We start from the raw sequence: 19722 nt of genomic DNA on the forward strand, positions 1-19722 counted from the left end.
AGCTTTCTTCAGATTTTCATAAAGGCTAATGACTTTTTCTTTAATAATTGAACTTAACAGAATTCTGCATTGGATATTATCTTCAATAAAATTATTTAGAAGTCTCTCCATTTCAATCATAATAGCTGGCCTAGACCTAGTCAATTTAGTTCCCTGCAGTGGAACAGATGTCTTCCCCACTGCTAAAATTAATTAATCATTTTTTAGGGCCCGTAGACTAACGAAGGACCCTTATAATGTCACCTGAGACTTGAAATTATCGCTGAGAAGCAGCAACCGAAGTTTAACATTGACAAATTCAAAGTACTGCATATGGGTAGAAATAACCCCAGGGAAAAGTACCAACTGTGTGGTACTACACTTTAGGGTGGTAGAAAATTAAAAATATCTGGGAGTAATTGTGCACTCAGATATGAAGTTTTCAGGGCAATGCAAACAGGTTTCCAGAGAAGGTCATGGGGTATTGTCAATTATATACAGAAATTTTGCAAGTAGGAAAAAGAACATGATTATCACTTTGTATAAGGCAATGGTCTAGCCACACCTTGAGTGCTGCGTACATGTCTGGAGGCCTCATTTTAAGAAGGCTGTAGATTTGCTTGAGTGTGTGCAACAAGATTGGTGAAGGGAACGAAGTGGTCCTCTTACCAAGAAAGGCTTAAGCTCTGCAAATAGGAGCAGCTGGAGACTAGGCACCTGCAAAGTGAACTGATTGAGGTGTATAAGGCCTTGAATGGGTTGAGCACACTGAATTCTGATTGGATTCTTCTGCTTTTTCAGATTACGAAACTGAGGGGATATAAAATCAAACTGAGGAAAGACAGTTGTAGAATAGATTTGCAGAAATTTGTCTTTAGCCAGAGGGTGGTTAATTTCTGGAATAAACTTCCATCTGTCTTCGTGGAAGTTGACAGCTTAAATAAATTCAAGGAAGAATTGGACAAACTTTTAGAGGGAATGGATGTGTGAAATTGTTTTTTTTTTTTTTTTTTGGGTGATCCTACATAAGCTCATACACTTGCTTTCTTGCATCACATGCCTCCATTAGTACTACTACTGCTTATACATAGTACCTTGAAACAACATGGTAGTACTAGAAAGTCAATTCTACACCCCTTAAGGTACCATCCCTCTACAAGGCCGTGTGTACACGCTTCATACTATGCTCAGTGGGAATTCATGTGAATAATGACACCACATCAAATGACACCATAGCTTCACAATCTTCAATTACCTGAGCATGTTTAAATTGCATGCAGTCTCTACTGTCTTTGAGGACAGATATAGTTTAAAAATCCTACAATAGGAGATATCAGTTTAGTTGAAATGAAAATCTAGACAGTGCATGCGTAGAGCTTTCCACAAATGATAGCAATGGCTGAAGCAGAATTCCCACATTAAGAATTTTCAGTAGGCATTAAAATCTCGGCAACCAGCATCCCGTGTCCAATTGGTGTCCTTGGAATCTTCCCAGCATTCAGCCAACACTGCAGAGTTTTGCTGACATGTCATTCTAATCCTACCAAAGGATTCCTATGAGTTACCTTATAAGTCATCCCTTCATTTAACACTTCCAAGGCTTTGTTATGATAATCTACTTTGTTCAGGATCACATTTGACCTACCATTGTCTGTGGGTAAAACAACAATGCTGTCATCCTGTCTTAACTCCCTAAGAGCCTTCCTCTGGGTTGTGGTGAGATTAGCTGCTGCACAAGCCTCCCTGAAAGTTGTAGTGCGAATTTCATTAGCTACAGCACCCGCATGTAAACGCTATGTCGACAATACATTCGCTGTTGTAGACAATATCCCCCCTTTTCTTGACGTGTTTGTTTGTAGGGATGGCCCCAGAGTAAAAACTCAGACTCAATCATTTTCCCCAGCACATAGGTGCGTGGGAAACCTATGTGCTGGGCACAATAAACACATTATGGAATGTCACGAACCAACAATCATAAGAACAGTATAATTAGGGCCCCATTGGATAGAGCTAGATCCCTTTGAAGCTCCTCTGAGGAGAAGGGAAATTAAACGTGTCACAGCAGATCTCTGAAAACGCGGACACCTCCAGAAGATCTTGTACAAATATCTGAGAAGCAGAACACGCACAAAGCGAAGTGTTCTCATCCACTGCCACTGCATACATTCTCTATTATCCAGGCTTAACAGAGCAGCTCTCTAGAATATGACGCCCTTGTCAGACATGCTGTGTAGAACTGTCAGGGTGAAGACTGCACACAGCCATGTCAGAGGTAAAAGATCCGGTACCTATTGAGGGTAGAAGTGAGGTCATACATACATACATATATATATATATATATTTTTATGTAAACCCCAAACACGGGAGGTATTAGAACCTATAGTACTTAGTACCGTGCTTGGGAAGACGAAAGAAGATATTTGTTGACATTGGACTTGAACTTCTGTAGACTGTAATTTTCAGGAAATACGTATGAAGGAAGGTTGTTCCAGAAAACTGCAGTTGAATGAATAAACGAGGAAGATGAAAAGTTGGTTCTCTGAGTTTGAAGTTGGACAGTAAATGGGTGTTGGCTGGTGGTGGCACGTATTTGGACTGTTTTGAAAGAGAGAAAGGGAATTATAGAAGCCAATTCAGAAGAACAGTGCCCATGGAAGTATCTGTAGTAGAGGCATGCAGCAGAAACAGTATGTCTATGAGACAGCGAGTGGAGAGACTCTGTCAGAGATGAATCATTAATTAACCTAACTGCCCTCTTCTGAATGGAATCAAGAAGCCTGAGAGAGAGGTTTTGGAGGGCACCACCCGACATGTGGGAACAATATTCCATGGCAGGGCAGATTTGCAATTTATACAGAGTGAGCAGCTGTTTGGAAGAAAAGTATGCTGAGAGCGAAAGAGAACACCAAGTTTTTTAGATGCAGAGGAAGCAATATTTGTAATGTGCTTGTGCCAAGAGAGATTAGAAATCAGGGTAATACCCAAAACACATATCATTTTGCCTAGAAATCGGAGTGTCACTAAAGATACGCATAGGAGCAGAAGAATCCTTTTTGCAAGATATAAGACAAGACTGAGTTTTAGAAGGATTGAATCAACTAAGTTGTGTTTGCCCCACTGGAGTATTACCTGGAGATCGGCATTTAAGGAATTGGTAGCAGATTTTCGAGAAGTTGAAGCTGATTGAGCAGAACAAGGTTTCTCAAAATGGAATGCAATGTGCTATCATCGGCAAAACTATGGATAGGATTTCCAGTCAATGGAAGGTGGTCATTAATATACAAGAGGAAAAGAGTGGGGGAAAGAACTGTACCTTGTGGGACACCGGCATTAGTGGAAAAGTTAGACGACAGAGAGCCATCTACCATAACCCTCAGTGAGCGATATCAGAGAGAAAACTGGATAGCCAATTACTAAAAAGTTGGCAAACCATAAGATGGAAGCTTGTTTAGAAGACCTTTATGCCAAACACGATCGAAAGTCTTTGAGATGTCAAGGGCAACTACTTGTGTTGCGCCGAACCTTTCCATTGAATTAGTCCATAAATGGGTAATATAAGCCAGAACATCACCAGTGGATCGACACTGACGGAATCCATATATGAGATCAAATGTCCGAACTGTGGGAAATGCTATGTTGGAGAGAGAAAATGCAGGTTCAAGGATCATATGGGGGAACATATTAACCCAATAAAGACCACAGATTATAGGAAATCTGCTGTGGTGAACACTTCTGGGAGAAGAACCACCAAATTTTACCAGGTGGTTCCATCATCTTTGATCATTTGCATAGGTATTGGAACCGCAAATGGCTCTGTTCTTCGGAACATAATACCATGAATAGAGATAGGGGAGTCCACATTCATCCCCTCTTTGAAACCATAATTGTTGAACAGAATGAACGGTTCTGCCTGGCATGCTCCCAAACCATTTCTGGTCTCCATTCACGTGTGGATGACAATGCCCATTCTCCTACGAGCCGTGATCTTGCTGGTGTCACTTAAGGATGTGCTGTGACAGTTAAGTTTTACAAAAGTTGATAAAGGAGACAGTCGCCTTTGAAAGCTACAGTTGTTTTTATCACTTTTAAGTTTACGGTCAGTGTATTTTATTTTTATTTTTAAAAATTTTTTATCCAGTCTTATTTTATTATTTTAATCAAGTTTCAGTCATAGACTGCTGGTGTGTTTCATTGCAGTTATTATGAGTCAAAACTTTCCCAACCCCAGAGGCCTATTTGAAGAACAGTTTTTCTAAACTTTGCAGCAAGTGATGGTAGATGGCTCTGTCTTCTAATGCAGGTGTTCCGAAAGGTTTAGTTCTTTCTTCTACTCTTTTTTCTTTTATGTATTAATGACCTTCTTCCACTGACTGGAAATCCTATCCATTGCTTTGCTGATGATAGTGCATTTCTTTTTTCTGCATTCCAGTTTGAGAAACCTGGCCCTGCACAAAATGCTTCAAATTCTCAAATATTCACCACCAATTGCCAAATGCTAATCTCCAGATAATTATTCTTCAGTGGTGCAAAGATAACTTAGTTAACTTGAATCCTTCTAAAACTCAGTCCTAACATCTTGCAGAAAGGATGTATACAGCTTCTATGCTTATCTTCAAACAAGTCACATAAAACTCTATTGGGGATAACCCTGACACACTCTCTCTCTCTCTCTCTCTCTCTCTCTCTCTCTCTCTCTCTCTCTCTCTCTCTCTCTGGATTAGTACACACAAATATTGTTTCCTCTGCATTTAAAAAACTGCATTTTCTCTTTTGCTCTTGGCATTACTTTCTTCTAATCAGCTATGCACTCTGTACAAACCTCAAGTTCTCCCTACCAAGAAATATTGTTCCCACACCTGGGATGGTGCTCCCAAAACCTCTCTCAAGCTTCTAAGACTCCATTCAAAAGAGGACAGTTAGATTAATCAATCACCCATCTCTAACAAAGTCTTTCCACTCTTTCTTATATATAGTTTCTGCTGCAGTCTCTGGATTGTAGTCATTTCAGCATTTTTGGTGATCCAAAAATGGATTCTAAATATCTTTGGATTAAAAATGGTGGTAATTTGCCCACAGGCTGAGTGGACAGAGAGCGTATCACCAGAAAGGCTGCAAGTTGTGGCACTGTGTTTCTCTTCAAAGCCTTTGATGTATGTTGACTAGGGTCATTACTGTGAGAAGGTTTTGGCCTTGAGCTTGAAAGGTGGAAAATTGCTTGAATCCATGATTAATCCTTTTAGCCCTGGAGGATAACTTTCCCCCCAGATTTCTGGCCCCACCACAGGGAGGTAGGATGATTAAGCACTATAAAAGTTAGTGTATTAGTTTTAAGACAAAAAAAAAAAAAAAAAAAAAAAGAAAGAAAGGAAAAAAAGGTGGTTTTCTTTTCTGAAACTTATAATTCGAAGTTTACAATTAATTGGAATGTAAGGAAAACTTTCAGAACTATTGCAGTGAGAAAACTGCTCTATAAATCGCTGAGAATCATTTGATCACTATAACACTTGCCACCTAGGGCCAAAAAATACTGATATCAGTGTATAAGATGGCAAGAGACTGCTCTAGGTAAGTTCTTTTAAACAGATTGGTGCTACGAACTAAGCTTTGAGGAACTCCTTCCACTTAAATCAAGTGACAAGACTGTTTTGTATCTAGACTTGGAAAAAAAAAAAAAAAAAAAGTGCATAAGAAATTTGTGGCAAATTTCGGGAGATGTCCTCTTAGCCCTATTTCAAAAACATATCATACCATATCAATAGTTGTGCCAAAGTATACCAAAGTAAGACATTCTTTTCATAAAAATCATCAAGGTTCTTTGTTTCTGTTCTGTTCGTGATGTCGATATCTGTTGATACAGGCTAAATATTTTACAATAGTATTAAGGGGTATTCAGTACAAAATTCGTAAGATTTTAACCTGAATCCTCAAAGTACGAATGTAACTCACCTGAACTTAGATGATCCTCGCTGACAAATGTCTCCACCTGATTTTGTACTGGCATGGATATAGATTCCATGACTAGATCTAGATCACCAGATTCACCTCCAGCCACAGATGGCATAGCCGGCTCTACTGATGTCTCGTCTTGGGTGCTAAAAGCTACCTTTTCAAAAGGTTCATTTTCGGATGTTACCGAGGCTGCTGTCAAAGAAAAATATATAAAATTTTTTTTTTTTTATAACAGAAAAACAGCTCTATTACAGATACATCACTGCATATATAAAAACATAAAAAAAAAAAAAAATAATAATAATAATAATATAAAAAAAACACTTTGGTAAATTTTAAAATCCAATATGAAAGAAACATTAAGTCACATGATGGTGCAAATTTTTTACATAGCAGTTAAATACATGTGAAAAGAAAAATGCATATATATATATATATATTTTTTTTTCCCCGATTTTTCCATTATCTAGAAAGTTTTATTTTTAATATATTTAATGCAGAAATAACGAGACTAAATAAGAAATAGAAAGAATAAGAATGCAATTTTATTAACTGCACATAAACAAACATGTTGATGATCCAATATTATATATTCTGCCATCAATATACTCCTACTTACACCCCGATCTATTTTCATCATATCAAGTTTAGTCTGTGTTGCTAGCACAGTGGTATCATCATCCTTCCCACAGCCAGTGGAAAAGGCCCCGATTCAAATTCTGTCAATGACATGCACTTTTATAGGCTTTTTTTTTTTTTCACTCCATGGCTGAGTTGGTCACTCTCAGACATAGATAGCAAGGTTTATACCCAGAAACTGGATTTTTTTTGTCCAGCAAAACAAGCAAATCAACCAGAGAACGCATGCAATTTATAGACACAATACACATGGGTATATGAATTAACTTTCTGGGTGACCCTAATGTAATAGTTTGGATTATATCAAGTTTTTCACTAAGCTTTAATGTTGTTCTTCTCTTCTCTGTATAAGGTTTATTAACTTTAGGAGCCATAGTGAAGAGTTTTTAATTTAAAATAAATGTAAAACAGCAGTATAATCTGTGATATCAGTACAGAATTCACTTTGAAAATTGTGAACAAACAAATACAGTAATCACGTGACTTGCCATTTTCATTTTTCCCCACTGCAAGACATCTGGGCTGTATGTAAATACCCGACCTCAATGTGAAGTTAGTTCGAATGTTTCGTTATTTGGAATGTCGTTGTTTCGACAGTCTACTATATACAGATAAGTAGAATGTGGTAAAGAGAGAGGGAAGACAACCTGACAAAACCAGAAGTCAAAACTATGGGGGGGGGGGGGGGGGAATTCTGCAATTTTTACATAATTTTTTACGTGCCATTATGTTCATTGGGTTCTTTCTACTATTTTTAGCAGTATCACTTGTCCATAATCCATTTTAATTTCTTTCTAAATATCTTGCTTTGTATTGCTATAGCCTATCCGTACTACATTATATATATATATATATATATATATATATATAAATAAATAAATAAATAATGAACAATAGTTAAAAACAGTGGCGAAAGAAAATAATAAAAAAATAAATGAAATAAGGCAAACATCAGAGGCAGTAAAATGCATATTCCTCTACATAATGCTTGAAATATAACTAATACAAACTAAAAACAGTACTGAAAATAAATTTAAAATAAAAAAAGTCATGTAGAGGAATATGCATTTTGCTGCCTCTGACATTTGCTTTATTTCCTTTACAGCAGACCCCCCATTATGACGCAGTTCGAATTACACTGTTCTTATATCATAACCTGTATCTCACTATAATGCTCTTTTTTACCAGCATCCAGATTCAATTTTTGGCATGTTTAACGAAAACGTTTCATCTAATAGTCGATAGCTTGATAATGAATTGCTAAACAGCATTAAAACGTCTCCCACACTGACTTGAGAAATTTTCCCACTCTCAGTAAAATTTTCACCCACGCTAATTTAATTGTAGTACAATTTTTTTTTTTCTCCCACACTGACTTGTTACGTAGTGCCGAGATCAACATTTAAAAAATGATCAATTACACTGCTTGTAACATTTGCGTTATAGGCATTGATCTGGAGTTTAGTCATCATTCATTAGTGTTAGGCATGGTTCGTAATGCAGCTTACTCAAACACTGTATCATAATTAATGCAACACAATTACATTTGTGAAGAGTTAATAATAGTAGACAAGAATGAAAAAGCAACAATGTCTGGACACAGTATGAAGACTACAAAGGTAAGAAAAAGACTGAATTTGAAAAGTAAATTAAGACATTTTGAAGCAAATCAGGTCAACGACAACTGGATGTATGCAATAATTTAGGACTGGCAGGTTTAATTGTAAGAACAATTATAAAAAAAATAAAAAATTAATTTTAGCAGCAGGAAAGACAGCTGTTCACTGCAAGCAACTAAACCGGCTATTATGATTGAAATGGAGACCTAAATAATTTTATTGAAGATAATATCCAACGCAAAATTCAGTTAAGTTAAATATTATTAAAGAAAAAGCGATTATGCTATATGATCTGAAGAAAGCTCACCTCAAAAAACCATTTAAACCATCATGGAACCATTTAAAGCTAGTAATGGCTGGTTCAAAAGATTTAAAATCCAGGGAGAAGCTAACTAGTCTTTTATCAAGTGCAGATCAAGGAGCCGAAACTTTCAAAAAAGAACTTGTTAAAATTATTGAAATACTTCTCATAATTATTGTTATACTTCTCAACAAGTTTTTAACATAGATGAAACAGGACTTTTTTTTGGAAATGAATGCCTAAAATAAGTTTCATATCAAAAGAAGAAAAAACATGCTAGGCTTCAAAGTGGCAAAGGATTGGTTGGCTTTATTGTTGAGTGGTAATGCTGTGTGGGGGGGGGGGGGGGGTAAATTAAAACCTCTTATTTTACCAAGAAGAGGGCCAACCTTACCATTCTCAACTACAACCGAAAATCGAACAAAAATACGAAAACTCGACAGCCCAGGGCCAACGGATTAATAAATTTGATTTTAATTGGCATTTTAAGTTCAATTTTGATACATAAGATAGAGTTACTTACCACATAATTATATACGTATGTAATGCAGAATATTTTCTATGTACAAATTTTTGAATATTAAATATTTTGACCAACATTTGTGCGTCTTTTCACTACCATTTATTATTGATTAGGAAATATCCTATGGCATAGACTGCAACCCACAAATGCAGTACATATGTTACCAGTACATATGTTACGGGAATAAGGTGCTGCTTAGCACTGATTCACTTAGTGCTCTGTTTTTCCAGAACAAATTATCAGCTTTAAGTAGGTCTCACTTGTATTTTTCTATTTTTTTTAAATTTATTTTCTTTTACTACCGTTTTCAACTCACATCTAAATTTAAACACATCTAAAATATCTTTGCCCACGTTTTGGCCTATCAAATCCAAGCAATATCAACCCCCCCATTTTAGTTTCATAAAAATCACTGTGGATTGTTTACAATAAACTGTGTGGTATCTCACCTAAAATTATTTAATTTGATTCCCAGGCCCCCAACGTTCTGATATGTTCAGCCTGTTTCTTATTTTTCTCAATAAATTATTAATATGGCTGAATCAGCTTCCACAAGATAAGAACAAGAAAGTTAACAAGAGCGGTTCTGCCGTATATTCATATTTATTCTTAATTTAGGATATTTATTTCGCATATCTTCATTATTCTGATACGAGGCATACTCTTTAGTTTGGAATGAAGATTTGCCCACCAAATCTTCTGTCATTTCAATTAACTCTTCTTGTAAAATAAATTCAACTTGCAACATCACGCTCAAACAGTTCTAGAATCTATTCTGGCACAATCATATGAAAATCTTGAAATTGAATAAAGTCTTCTTTCAATTTCTTCAAGTGCAAGATGTACAACGGCAAATAACTGTAGGTGTAACAAGTTAGCAAAGTAGTGAAAATTTGTTCAATTTTCACTACTTTGTTCATAAAAATGCACCAGTGGATTGAAACTGATGGAATCCATACTGGTGATCACAGAACATTTCTAGATAGTTTAGGAGTTGGCAGTTAATTGATTTCTGCATTAGTTTAAAAAGAGTAGAAGTGCAATGGGGCAATAATTGGATGGGATGGATTTGTCACACTTTTTTAGGAACTGGCTGGATATGAGCATATTTCCAAGCAGAAGGGAAAATACTTTCGGAATAAGAAAGTTAGAAAAGTGACACAGAACAGGTGTAAGCTCAGGAGCACAGGTTTTAAGAACAAGTGGAGAAATATTGGAACCTCGAGCTTACTTAGCATAAGGATTGTTCAAAACCCATCTAACATCCTTTTGAAGGAATACCACAGGAGGCATTGAATGGAGAGTACTGGGAATGGTAGGTGGTGATTTACAAAGGTCATCAATAGAAGTCACCCTATGAAGAAATATTGAGGTAACCTCCATGCACAAGTACATGGTGGGTGACCACCCAGGTGTGAACCAACGTAAGCAGGGGTCGAGGTGTGGCGGCCACACCACATGGAGGAATGCCACCCCTCTATGTTACCAGGCAGTACTAGGTGGTAGATGACTCATCAACCAGTGAAATACCACCACTTTGCTTATTGGAGGCTTGAAGTGGTGGAACACACGTTTAGTCTCTAGAGCAAAGTTCCAATCAACCCTTCCCTATCTCTTCCATCATGAAGTATGATTGATAACTTTTGAGGTTATGATGAACGTCGTGGCGAGATCCAATATTCCTTACATTTCAAGGTTACGGCTGTAAAACGGTGTTTGCAGGCCGGCCGCTAGTTAGTACACCACCAGACTGAACCTATTGATAACTCTCTAGGAGGCTTCCGGATCAGCTAGTGTATAATCTTGCTACCTCTACTCTGCCAGATGGTGACTGGAGGGAGTCAGAGTAGTGTGTATGCGGGGAGCATTGTCGAGGCCACATTATGTCAAGGATCTGGGTATATTCTTACCACATGTACGCCATATCCTAAAATTTCATTACTTCATACAGCATGTCCCACCCACTTTTTCTTACCATTGAATACACCATGAATTGTCAAACTAATAGAGCAAGCTTATCTTCGAAAAGATCTAAACCTCCCAAGGACTTCCTAATTCATTTCACAAATATACGTGGTCTAAATTCTAATCTCAACGATGTCCATTTCCACTTACAGTCTGCCAAACCACATGTACTTTTTCTGACAGAATCTCAGTTATCGGTTGATTCAACTACTGCTCATCTCAGATGCCCAAATTATTCGCTGTATGTTTCCTTTCGCCTCAAAGGTGGTACTTGTGCATATATCCGTTCCAATATTCCCTGTCAGAGACTTGGCAATTTGGAATCTCCTCTCTTTGATCTACTCTGGCTTAAAATCTCTCTACCTCACTGTGTCAAATTCATCTGTTGTATCTACCGTTCTCCCAACTCCACTAATCACTTAGAGCTCTTTGACTTCCTCTCTTTGCAACTTGACTTTCTCCAGTCCAACTTTCCTAACAGTGAGGTAATTTTCCTTGGTGATTTTAATGTTCACAACTCCAGCTGGCTTCCGTTTTCTAGTCACACCGACCCAGCAAGTCAAGATGCTGAGACTTTTGCAATTACTAATGACGTAGCACGGATTGTTCATTTACCTAAAAGAATACCGGACAATCCTAATCATACAGCCAATATGCTTGATCTTTTTCTCACAAACAACCCTTCTAAGTACACGGTCGAAGGGAGAGGTCCTTTAGGCACCTCAGATCACAACTTGGTGATCGTCTCTTCTCCAATGGAACCTTTATCTCATGGCTATTCCCAACCACGTGTTGTTTGGCATTACATTACAAGAATGCAAAATGGGATGACCTGCGAGACTTCTTTTCTTCTTTTCCTTGGTCGAATTACCGTTTTAAAACTTCTGATGTCAATGTTTGCTCAGATCGTGTCAGTGAAATTATTCTTGCAGGAATGGAATCCTTTATGCCACACTCCACTTTAAAATCATCCTTTATCTAAACCTTGGTTTTCCAATAAATGTGCTAAGTCTGTTCAAGATAAGAATGTTGCATATCGTAATTGGCTTGTTTCTAATTCTTCAGTATCATTTTCTGCCTACACCAAAGTTCACAACAATTGTAAAGCAGTTATTAATCGGTCCAAACTAGAGTTTGAATAGGCTAGGAGTAGAAAACTTGCTTCTTGCCCTAATGGTAGCCAAGCATTCTGGTCTCTTGCCAAAGCTATTGGCCGTAACTTTTGCCCATCTTTGCTCCCACCTCTGTCCAAACCAGATGGTTCTGTTGCCACTTCAGCCAAGGATAAAGCTGACCTGCTAGCATCCCATTTTTCTTCCAGCTCATGTATTAATGATCTTGGTAAAACACCTCCCACCATTCCCAACACGCTCCATTCAATGCCTCCTGTGGTCTTCCGTCAAAAGGATATCAGAAGGATTTTGATGAATCTTGATACTAAGAAAGTTCCAGGTCCTGATGGTATTTCTCCACTTGTTCTCAAAACCTGTGCTCCTGAACTTCCTCCTGTTCTTTACCGCCTTTTTTCACTTTCTTATTCCAAAGGTGTTTTTCCTTCTGCTTGGAAATTTGCTGATATCCAACCAGTTCCTAAAAAGGGTGACAAATCCCTCCAATCCAATTATCGTCCCACTGAAATTACTTCTACTCTTTCTAAAGTAATGGAGAAATCGATTAACCGCCAACTCTTAAACTACCTAGAAACTTTCCGTCTGATCAACGATCGCCAGTATGGATTCCGTCAGTGTCGATCCACTGGTGATATTCTGGCTTATGTTACCCATTTATGGACTAATTCAATGGAAAGGTTCAGTGAAACACAGAAGTAGTTGCTCTTGACATCTCAAAGGCTTTTGATCGTGTTTGGCATAAAGGTCTTCTAAACAAGCTTCCATCGTATGGTTTGCCAACTGTTTTTAGTAATTGGTTATCCAGTTTTCTCTCTGATTGCTCACTCAGGGTGATGGTAGATGGCTCTCTGTCTCCTAACTTCTCCACTAATGCCGGTGTCACCCAAGGTTCAGTTCTTTCCCCCACTCTTTTCCTCTTGTATATTAATGACCTTCTTCCATTGACTGCAAATCCTATCCATAGTTTTGCTGTTGATAGCACATTGCATTCAACTTTCCATTTTGAGAAACCTTGTCCTGTTCAATCAGCTTCAACTTCTCGATAATCTGCTACCAATTCATTAAATGCCAATCTTCAGGTAATTCTCCAGTGGAGCAAGGACAACTTAGTTGATTTCAACCCTTCTAAAACTCGGTCTTGTCTTATATCTCGCAAAAAGGATTCTTCTGCTCCTATGCTTATCTTTAGTGACACTCCTATTTCTAGGCAAAACGATGTATCTTTTTTGGGGATTACCCTGACTTCTAATCTCTCTTGTCACAAGCACATTACAAATATTGCTTCCTCTGCATCTAAAAAACTTGGTTTTCTCTTTCGCTCTCGGCGTTACTTTTCTTCCAAACAGCTGCTCACTCTGTATAAATCGCAAATCCGCCCTGCCATGGAATATTGTTCCCACATCTGGGGTGGTGCCCCCAAAACCTCTCTCAGACTACTTGATTCCATTCAGAAGAGGGCAGTTAGGTTAATTAATGATTCATCTCTAACAGAGTCTCTCCACTCGCTCTCTCATAGACTTACTGTTTCTGCTGCATGCCTCTTCTACAGATACTTCCACGGGAACATTTCTTCTGAATTGGCTTCTATAATTCCCGCTCTCTCTTTCAAAACAGTCCGAACATGTGCCGCCACCAGCCAACATACATTTACTGTCCAACTCCAACCCCACAGAACCAACTTTTCATTAGCATTAGTAGAGGCATTTGATGCAAGAAAGCAAGCTTATGCAGCATCAGCCAAAAAAAAAAAAAAAAACCCACTTCCACTTCACCCCTCTGTTCGTTCAAAATACCTGTCCAGCTGAGCCTTAAACTTATTTAGGCTATCAACCTCCACCACAAGGGATGGAAGTCTGTTCCACCAACCAACCACCCGCTGGCTAAAGGCAAATTTCCGCACGTCTATCCTACATCTGTCTTTCCTCAATTTGAATTTATGCCCTCTCAGGTGATTTTTCTGAGCTAGAGGAAGCATCCCATCAGCATTGAGCATGCTTAAACCATTCAAGGCTTTATACACCTCTATCAGATCACCTCGCTGGTGCCTAGTCTCCAGACACTGTAATTTGCAAAACTTAAGCCTTTCTTCTTTTCTGAGCTAGAGGAAGAATCCCATCAGCATTGAGCTTGCTTAAACCATTCAAGGCTTTATACACCTCTATCAGATCACCTCGCTGGTGCCTAGTCTCCAGACACTGTAATTTGCAAAACGTAAGCCTTTCTTCGTAAGAGCACCCCTTTGTTCCATTCACTAATCTTGTTGCCCTTCTCTGTACTCGTTCCAGCAGCTCTACATCCTTCTTGAAATGAGGTCTCCAGACCTGTATACAGTACTCTAGGTGTGGCCTGACCATCGCCTTATACAATGGAATAATCACCTCCTTATCCCTGCTGGAAAAATTCCTGTATATCATTGACAATACTCCATGAGCTACTCTTGCAGCCCGTCTGCACTGCTCAGAGAACTTCATATCTGCCTGCACAACCACCCCCAAGTCCCTTTCATTCTCTACCACTGTCAGTGTAGTACCACAGAGTTGATACGTTGCTCTGGGGTTGCTGTTTCCCATGTGTAGTACTTTACATTTATCAATGTTAAACTTCATTTGCCACCTCTCAGCCCATCTGCTCAACCTTTCCAGATCCTGTTGCAGCAGCATAGTGTCAGTAGTGTCCTTGACAACCCTGCCAACCTTTGTATCGTCTGCAAACTTGGACATTAAGCCCGATATACCATCATCAATATCATTTATAAATGCAGAAAACAATAATGGACCCAACACTGAGCCCTGAGGGACTCCACTAATAACATCAGTCCACGATGAGCAGTGTCCATTGATTACCACTCTCTGTCTTCTCCCCCTCAACCACCCCTTTATCCATAGCAGCAATTTGCCTCCAATGTCACACTGCTCCAATTTGTGTAGCAGTCTTCCATGTGCAGCAGTATCAAAAGCCTTTCTAAGATCCAAGTATATAATATCAAAGTTATTCCCTGCATCCAGTTCTTTTGTGACTGCATCATAGTATCCAATCAAGTTGGTCAGGCAAGACTTCCCCTTAACAAAACCATGCTGTGTCTGAGCTATAACTGAAGTCTTGTCTAAATGATCCTGCAGTGCTTCTTTAACCAGTGCCTCCATTAATTTTCCTGGAACAGAAGTTAAGCTCACAGGTCTATAATTACTTTGTCAACCTTTGATCCTCCTTTGTGAATTGGGGTCACATTTGCACATTTCCAGTCTATGGGTACCTCCCCTGAGTCCAAGGAAGCTCTCATAATTATGGCTAAGGGTTTGCTTACTTCCTTTGCTGCCTCCTTTAATATAACTGGATAGATCCCATCCACCCCGGGTGCCTTTCTTGTGTTTATCTTCAACAGTTTCTCCTACACTTTACTCCCAGTTATTTCAAGATTCTGTAGCTTACTGCTAGAGTTGAATACACCTCTGGCATTCCCCTCGCTGAATAACTCCTCATGTGTGAATGTCGATGCAAAATATTCATTTAGTTTGTTAGCTACCTGAGCAGGATCATCAACACTTGACCCATCAATATCAAGTGGACCAATCTGATTCATCCCCTTCCTTCTAGAGTTTACATAAGTAAAGAACTCTTTGCTGTTTTTCTTTGCATCCCTTGCCAAGGATTTCTCGTAATCTGCCTTCGCCTGCCTAACCTCCTTTGTAACTTGGTTGCATATCAACTTGTATCTATCATAGGCTTCTGTGTCATGTGTTAATTTGTATGTATCCCATGCATTTTTCTTCTCTGCCATATGCCTCATTAGTTCATCTGACATCCATTTTGGCCTAAACCTTGAAAAATATTTCTTAGTTGGTATGTAAAGCCTAGTAGCTTCCAAGATAAGTTCTTTGAATGCTTCCCATTTTGAATTTGCTGTTGGTAACATCATCAGTTGGTCCCACTGTATAGAATTTAAATACTGTCTCAGTCCATCGTAGTCGCCTTTACGGAAGCAATAACCCTTCCCTTTACCCCTAATGGTAGTTACCTCTTTGAGTAAATCCCACTTCAGCACACTGTGATCACTGCCACCTAGTGGTTCATTTATCTGCAGATTCTTAATGCATGAAGAATCACTGCTGATAATCAAATCAAGAGTATTACTCCCTCTAGTTGCCTCCCGAACATGCTGATGTAGGAAACAATCATCCAATAAATCCACAAAAGTCCTGCTAGTGTGTGAGTAACCAGCCCCCAAATTCCAGTCAATATCTGGGAAATTAAAATCTCCCATTATAAGACACTCTGATTTACTGGCCCACTCTATTTCCCTGTACAGTTCCTTATTATACTCATCAGAGTCATTAGGCCTATAGCACACTCCTACTCTCAATTTTGATCTCCCAATGTTTATGTCACACCAAACTGACTCCACGCTGCACTGTCCAGCGATGTCGACTGGCTTCACTTCCTTGGTTTTTATGTGTTTCTTAACTAATAACATAACCCCTCCTCCCTTCCTATCCTGTCTATCCTTTCTGTAGACGTTGTACTCCCCAAATTGCAGTTCTGCATCCCTTATATCTGTGTGACACCACGTCTCTGATATCCGAACAATATCTGCCTTCGATGTTTTGAGCAATACCTCAAATTCATCAAATTTATTTACTAAACTCCTAGCATTGGTGTACACGCAAGTATACCTGCACCTGTTTCTATTCTTAGCTACCCTAACACAACCCATGTGTTTACTTGTACCGCAATGGCTCCCAGCAGTCTCTGAAATACCATGCATCTTGTTTTTCAGGCTTCTGCTCATTCTGATAGAAGCAGTGCAAGAATCTCTTTCACCTCTGCCAGTGGCTACTGTCAATCTATTGGTCTTTGTCTCCCCCCAAGCTAGCAGTTTTGCGACCCACCTAACACTGCCTCGATAGCATCAGCAAATATTCTTGCACCCTTTCTATTTAAGTGTATCCCATCCCTGTAGAAGCAATCTCTCCTGTTAACAAGTACAGTCCAGGCTGAAAAAAATTCTACCCCTTGAGCCTTGCACAATCTTTCCTGGGCCGAATTGATTGACAAGGCTCTCATCATATACTCCCTCCTATCGTGTCTGGGCAGAATTGCAGACACTTTCAAATTCAACCCTAATTCTCGGCTTTTGTTCAACAGTGACCTGTACTTGTTAAGTAATTCTGCCGGTCTCCTACTCTTAATATTATTAGTGCCAACGTGTACAACTATATCACCTTTTGTGCCCTTAAAAGATGATATTCGCTCTACAACGTCAATTTTAAATAACTTATAACTTTAAGTGTAATGGTATAGCACAAAAGATAGCTACTGTTAGAGAATCTATTGTCAGGGAAATGAAAATATATTGTGCAAAAAAGATAGGTGAAATAGGACCATGGTGTGTCTTCCAAAGGCAAAAGTTACTGTTGTGGAGCAGATATCTTTTAAGAGCACAAAAGGTGATATTGTTGTACATGTTGGCACTAATGACATTAAAAGTAGGAGACCTGAGGATTTGCTTAACAAATACAGAGCAATGTTGAGAAAGTCGCACGTTAAGGTTAAATTTGAAAGTGTCTGCAATTCTGCCAGGACATGATAGGAGGGGGTACCTAAGCTTTGTCAATCAATTTGACTGTGGAGAAATTCTGTAGGGCTCAAACCTATAATTTTTCTTGGTGTTGTTTGTGCTTGTTCACAAGAGAGAGACTGCTTCTACAGGGATGGAATACATTTAAATAAAAAGGGTGCAAGAATATCTGCTGATGCTATTGAGGGAATGTTAGCTGGGTTGGAAAACCACTAGCTTTCTGGTATACAAGCCTAGCAGATAAACAATAGCCACAGGCAGAAGGGAAAGTGATTCTTGCACTCCTATTTGAATATGTAGCAGTCTGGAAAGCAAGGTAGTGGGAATTTAAATGCCTACTATGGGTTATCACAGAATAAGGAAATAAATCAGCTATCTTAAAGTAACTAAGAATAACTGTATGTACACTTGCATGTACATCAATTCTAGGAGCATAATGGTAAATAAATTCGATGAATTTGAATTGCTAGTCAAATCATCAAATGCAAACATCGTTGTGCTGTCACTCAGATTAAGAGAAGCAGAAATTGTATATGGCAAGTACAATTAATACAGAAAGAACAGACAGGATAGAAGAGGGTGGAGGGTTATGCTTAGTTAAGAAGCATATAAAATCTAAGGCAGTGCATCCAATTGACATGGGTGGCCAGTGCAATGTTGAGTAATTTTCATGTGTAAGTACTTGGAAAACAAAAATTAGAGTATGCTATAGGCAGAACGTCTGTGATGAGCACAACAAACTGTACAAAGAAACAGTGTGGACCAGAAAATAAGAATGTCTTATAATTGCCAGGGAGACTGGAGACATGTAAATGTATTCCCAGTTCACAAAGGGGGGGATGAAAGGGGTGACACAAGTAATTAACATAACTTCTGTTCCAAGAAAAAAATGGAGTCACTGGTTAAAGAAGTAATGCAGAACCACTATCTAAACAGGAGGGCAGTTATACGTCAGTCCAGTGGTGGGATTCAAATAATTTAACAACCGGTTCGCTGCCCTAATGACCGTTCTAAGTATAAAAAAACTATATACCGAAAGGTAGTTTATTATTTCATGCAGTTAATACTTAAATAAGAACAATAAAAGAGGTCCACAAAACTAGATGTTATAAGAAAGAGTTTTAAAATATTAATGAAAAAATATTAAATAATACCTGACAAAAAACAATAAAACTGTTATTTAAGATATTTCCATATTGTTTCTTGATTGGCGTCCTCGCTTGCAATTTTCTTCGCTTTTATCCGAGCAACATTGGCTGAGTGATTTATCCTTAACCACTGTAGGAGTAGGATCCCATTCCTTTAGAGATAGACCGATTAGACTAATAGTCATTGTGTTTGATATATTAAAAACAGTTAGGCGACTTCTCTTCTCTGAACATATGTTCATCTTTGAAAAACCCCTTTCCGCTTCTGCTGAACTTACAGCAATTGTTCTGGCAATATTTTTAGCTCTTTGAACACTTTCAGGATAATTCTGAAATTGCATAATTCTGGGAATTTTTGAAAACGTTTTCCAAGAAATCTCGATAATCATTAATATCAATTTGGTAATTAAAAATGTCATTAAATACGAGCAATTGTTCTTCAGCTGCTTTCCATGGAACTAGTACTTCTTCAATATTCCAGTAATCTGGCTCCAAAAATTGAGAAATTGTAATTTATCCCTATCTTGAAATTAGCTACAACTTGCTTTTAAAATGTTCACAATCCATTAGTCTTTTTTTTTTTCAAATTCGTTACGATGTTTTCTAAAAGTCTTTCCCGAGGAAGCCCGAGACAAATCGATGATTTTCTACAAATTTTATATTTTTGAAGGTTTCTGAAATAATTAATTCATAAACTTTTTTTTTGTATGGACCTTTTTCCTGTCCAAGCATTTGAAATGCTTTAATAGATCTTATCACGAGTTTTTCAGCCTTTGTTATGTCTATATTTCTTGCTTGCAGTGCATTTGAAAGAAGAGAAATTTCGTTTAAAATATCAATCATCAATGCCAAATCAGTTATAAAATATATATTTTCAAGACGGGCAGCCATACC

The 19722-nt window shown here is 38.3% G+C and overlaps 1 protein-coding gene across 6 annotated transcripts in view; it reads right to left on the bottom strand.

Moving 5' to 3' along the window:
• LOC150075760 (la-related protein 4-like) overlaps window positions 1-19722 on the bottom strand; it is a 498776-nt gene that overhangs the window by 331499 nt on the left and 147555 nt on the right. For 5 of the 6 annotated variants that reach the window (XM_090387140.1, XM_090387141.1, XM_090387138.1 and 2 more), the window contains one exon: window positions 5926-6120. In XM_090387140.1, the coding sequence (XP_090243266.1) occupies window positions 5926-6120 (195 nt within the window). The remainder of the gene's footprint in view (window positions 1-5925; window positions 6121-19722) is intronic. The other variant, XM_090387139.1, reaches the window with a different exon arrangement.

The sequence above is a fragment of the Mastigoproctus giganteus genome, chromosome 13, assembly GCF_048544385.1.
Source record: "Mastigoproctus giganteus isolate SK-2022 chromosome 13, ASM4854438v1, whole genome shotgun sequence".
NCBI lineage: Eukaryota > Metazoa > Arthropoda > Arachnida > Uropygi > Thelyphonidae > Mastigoproctus > Mastigoproctus giganteus.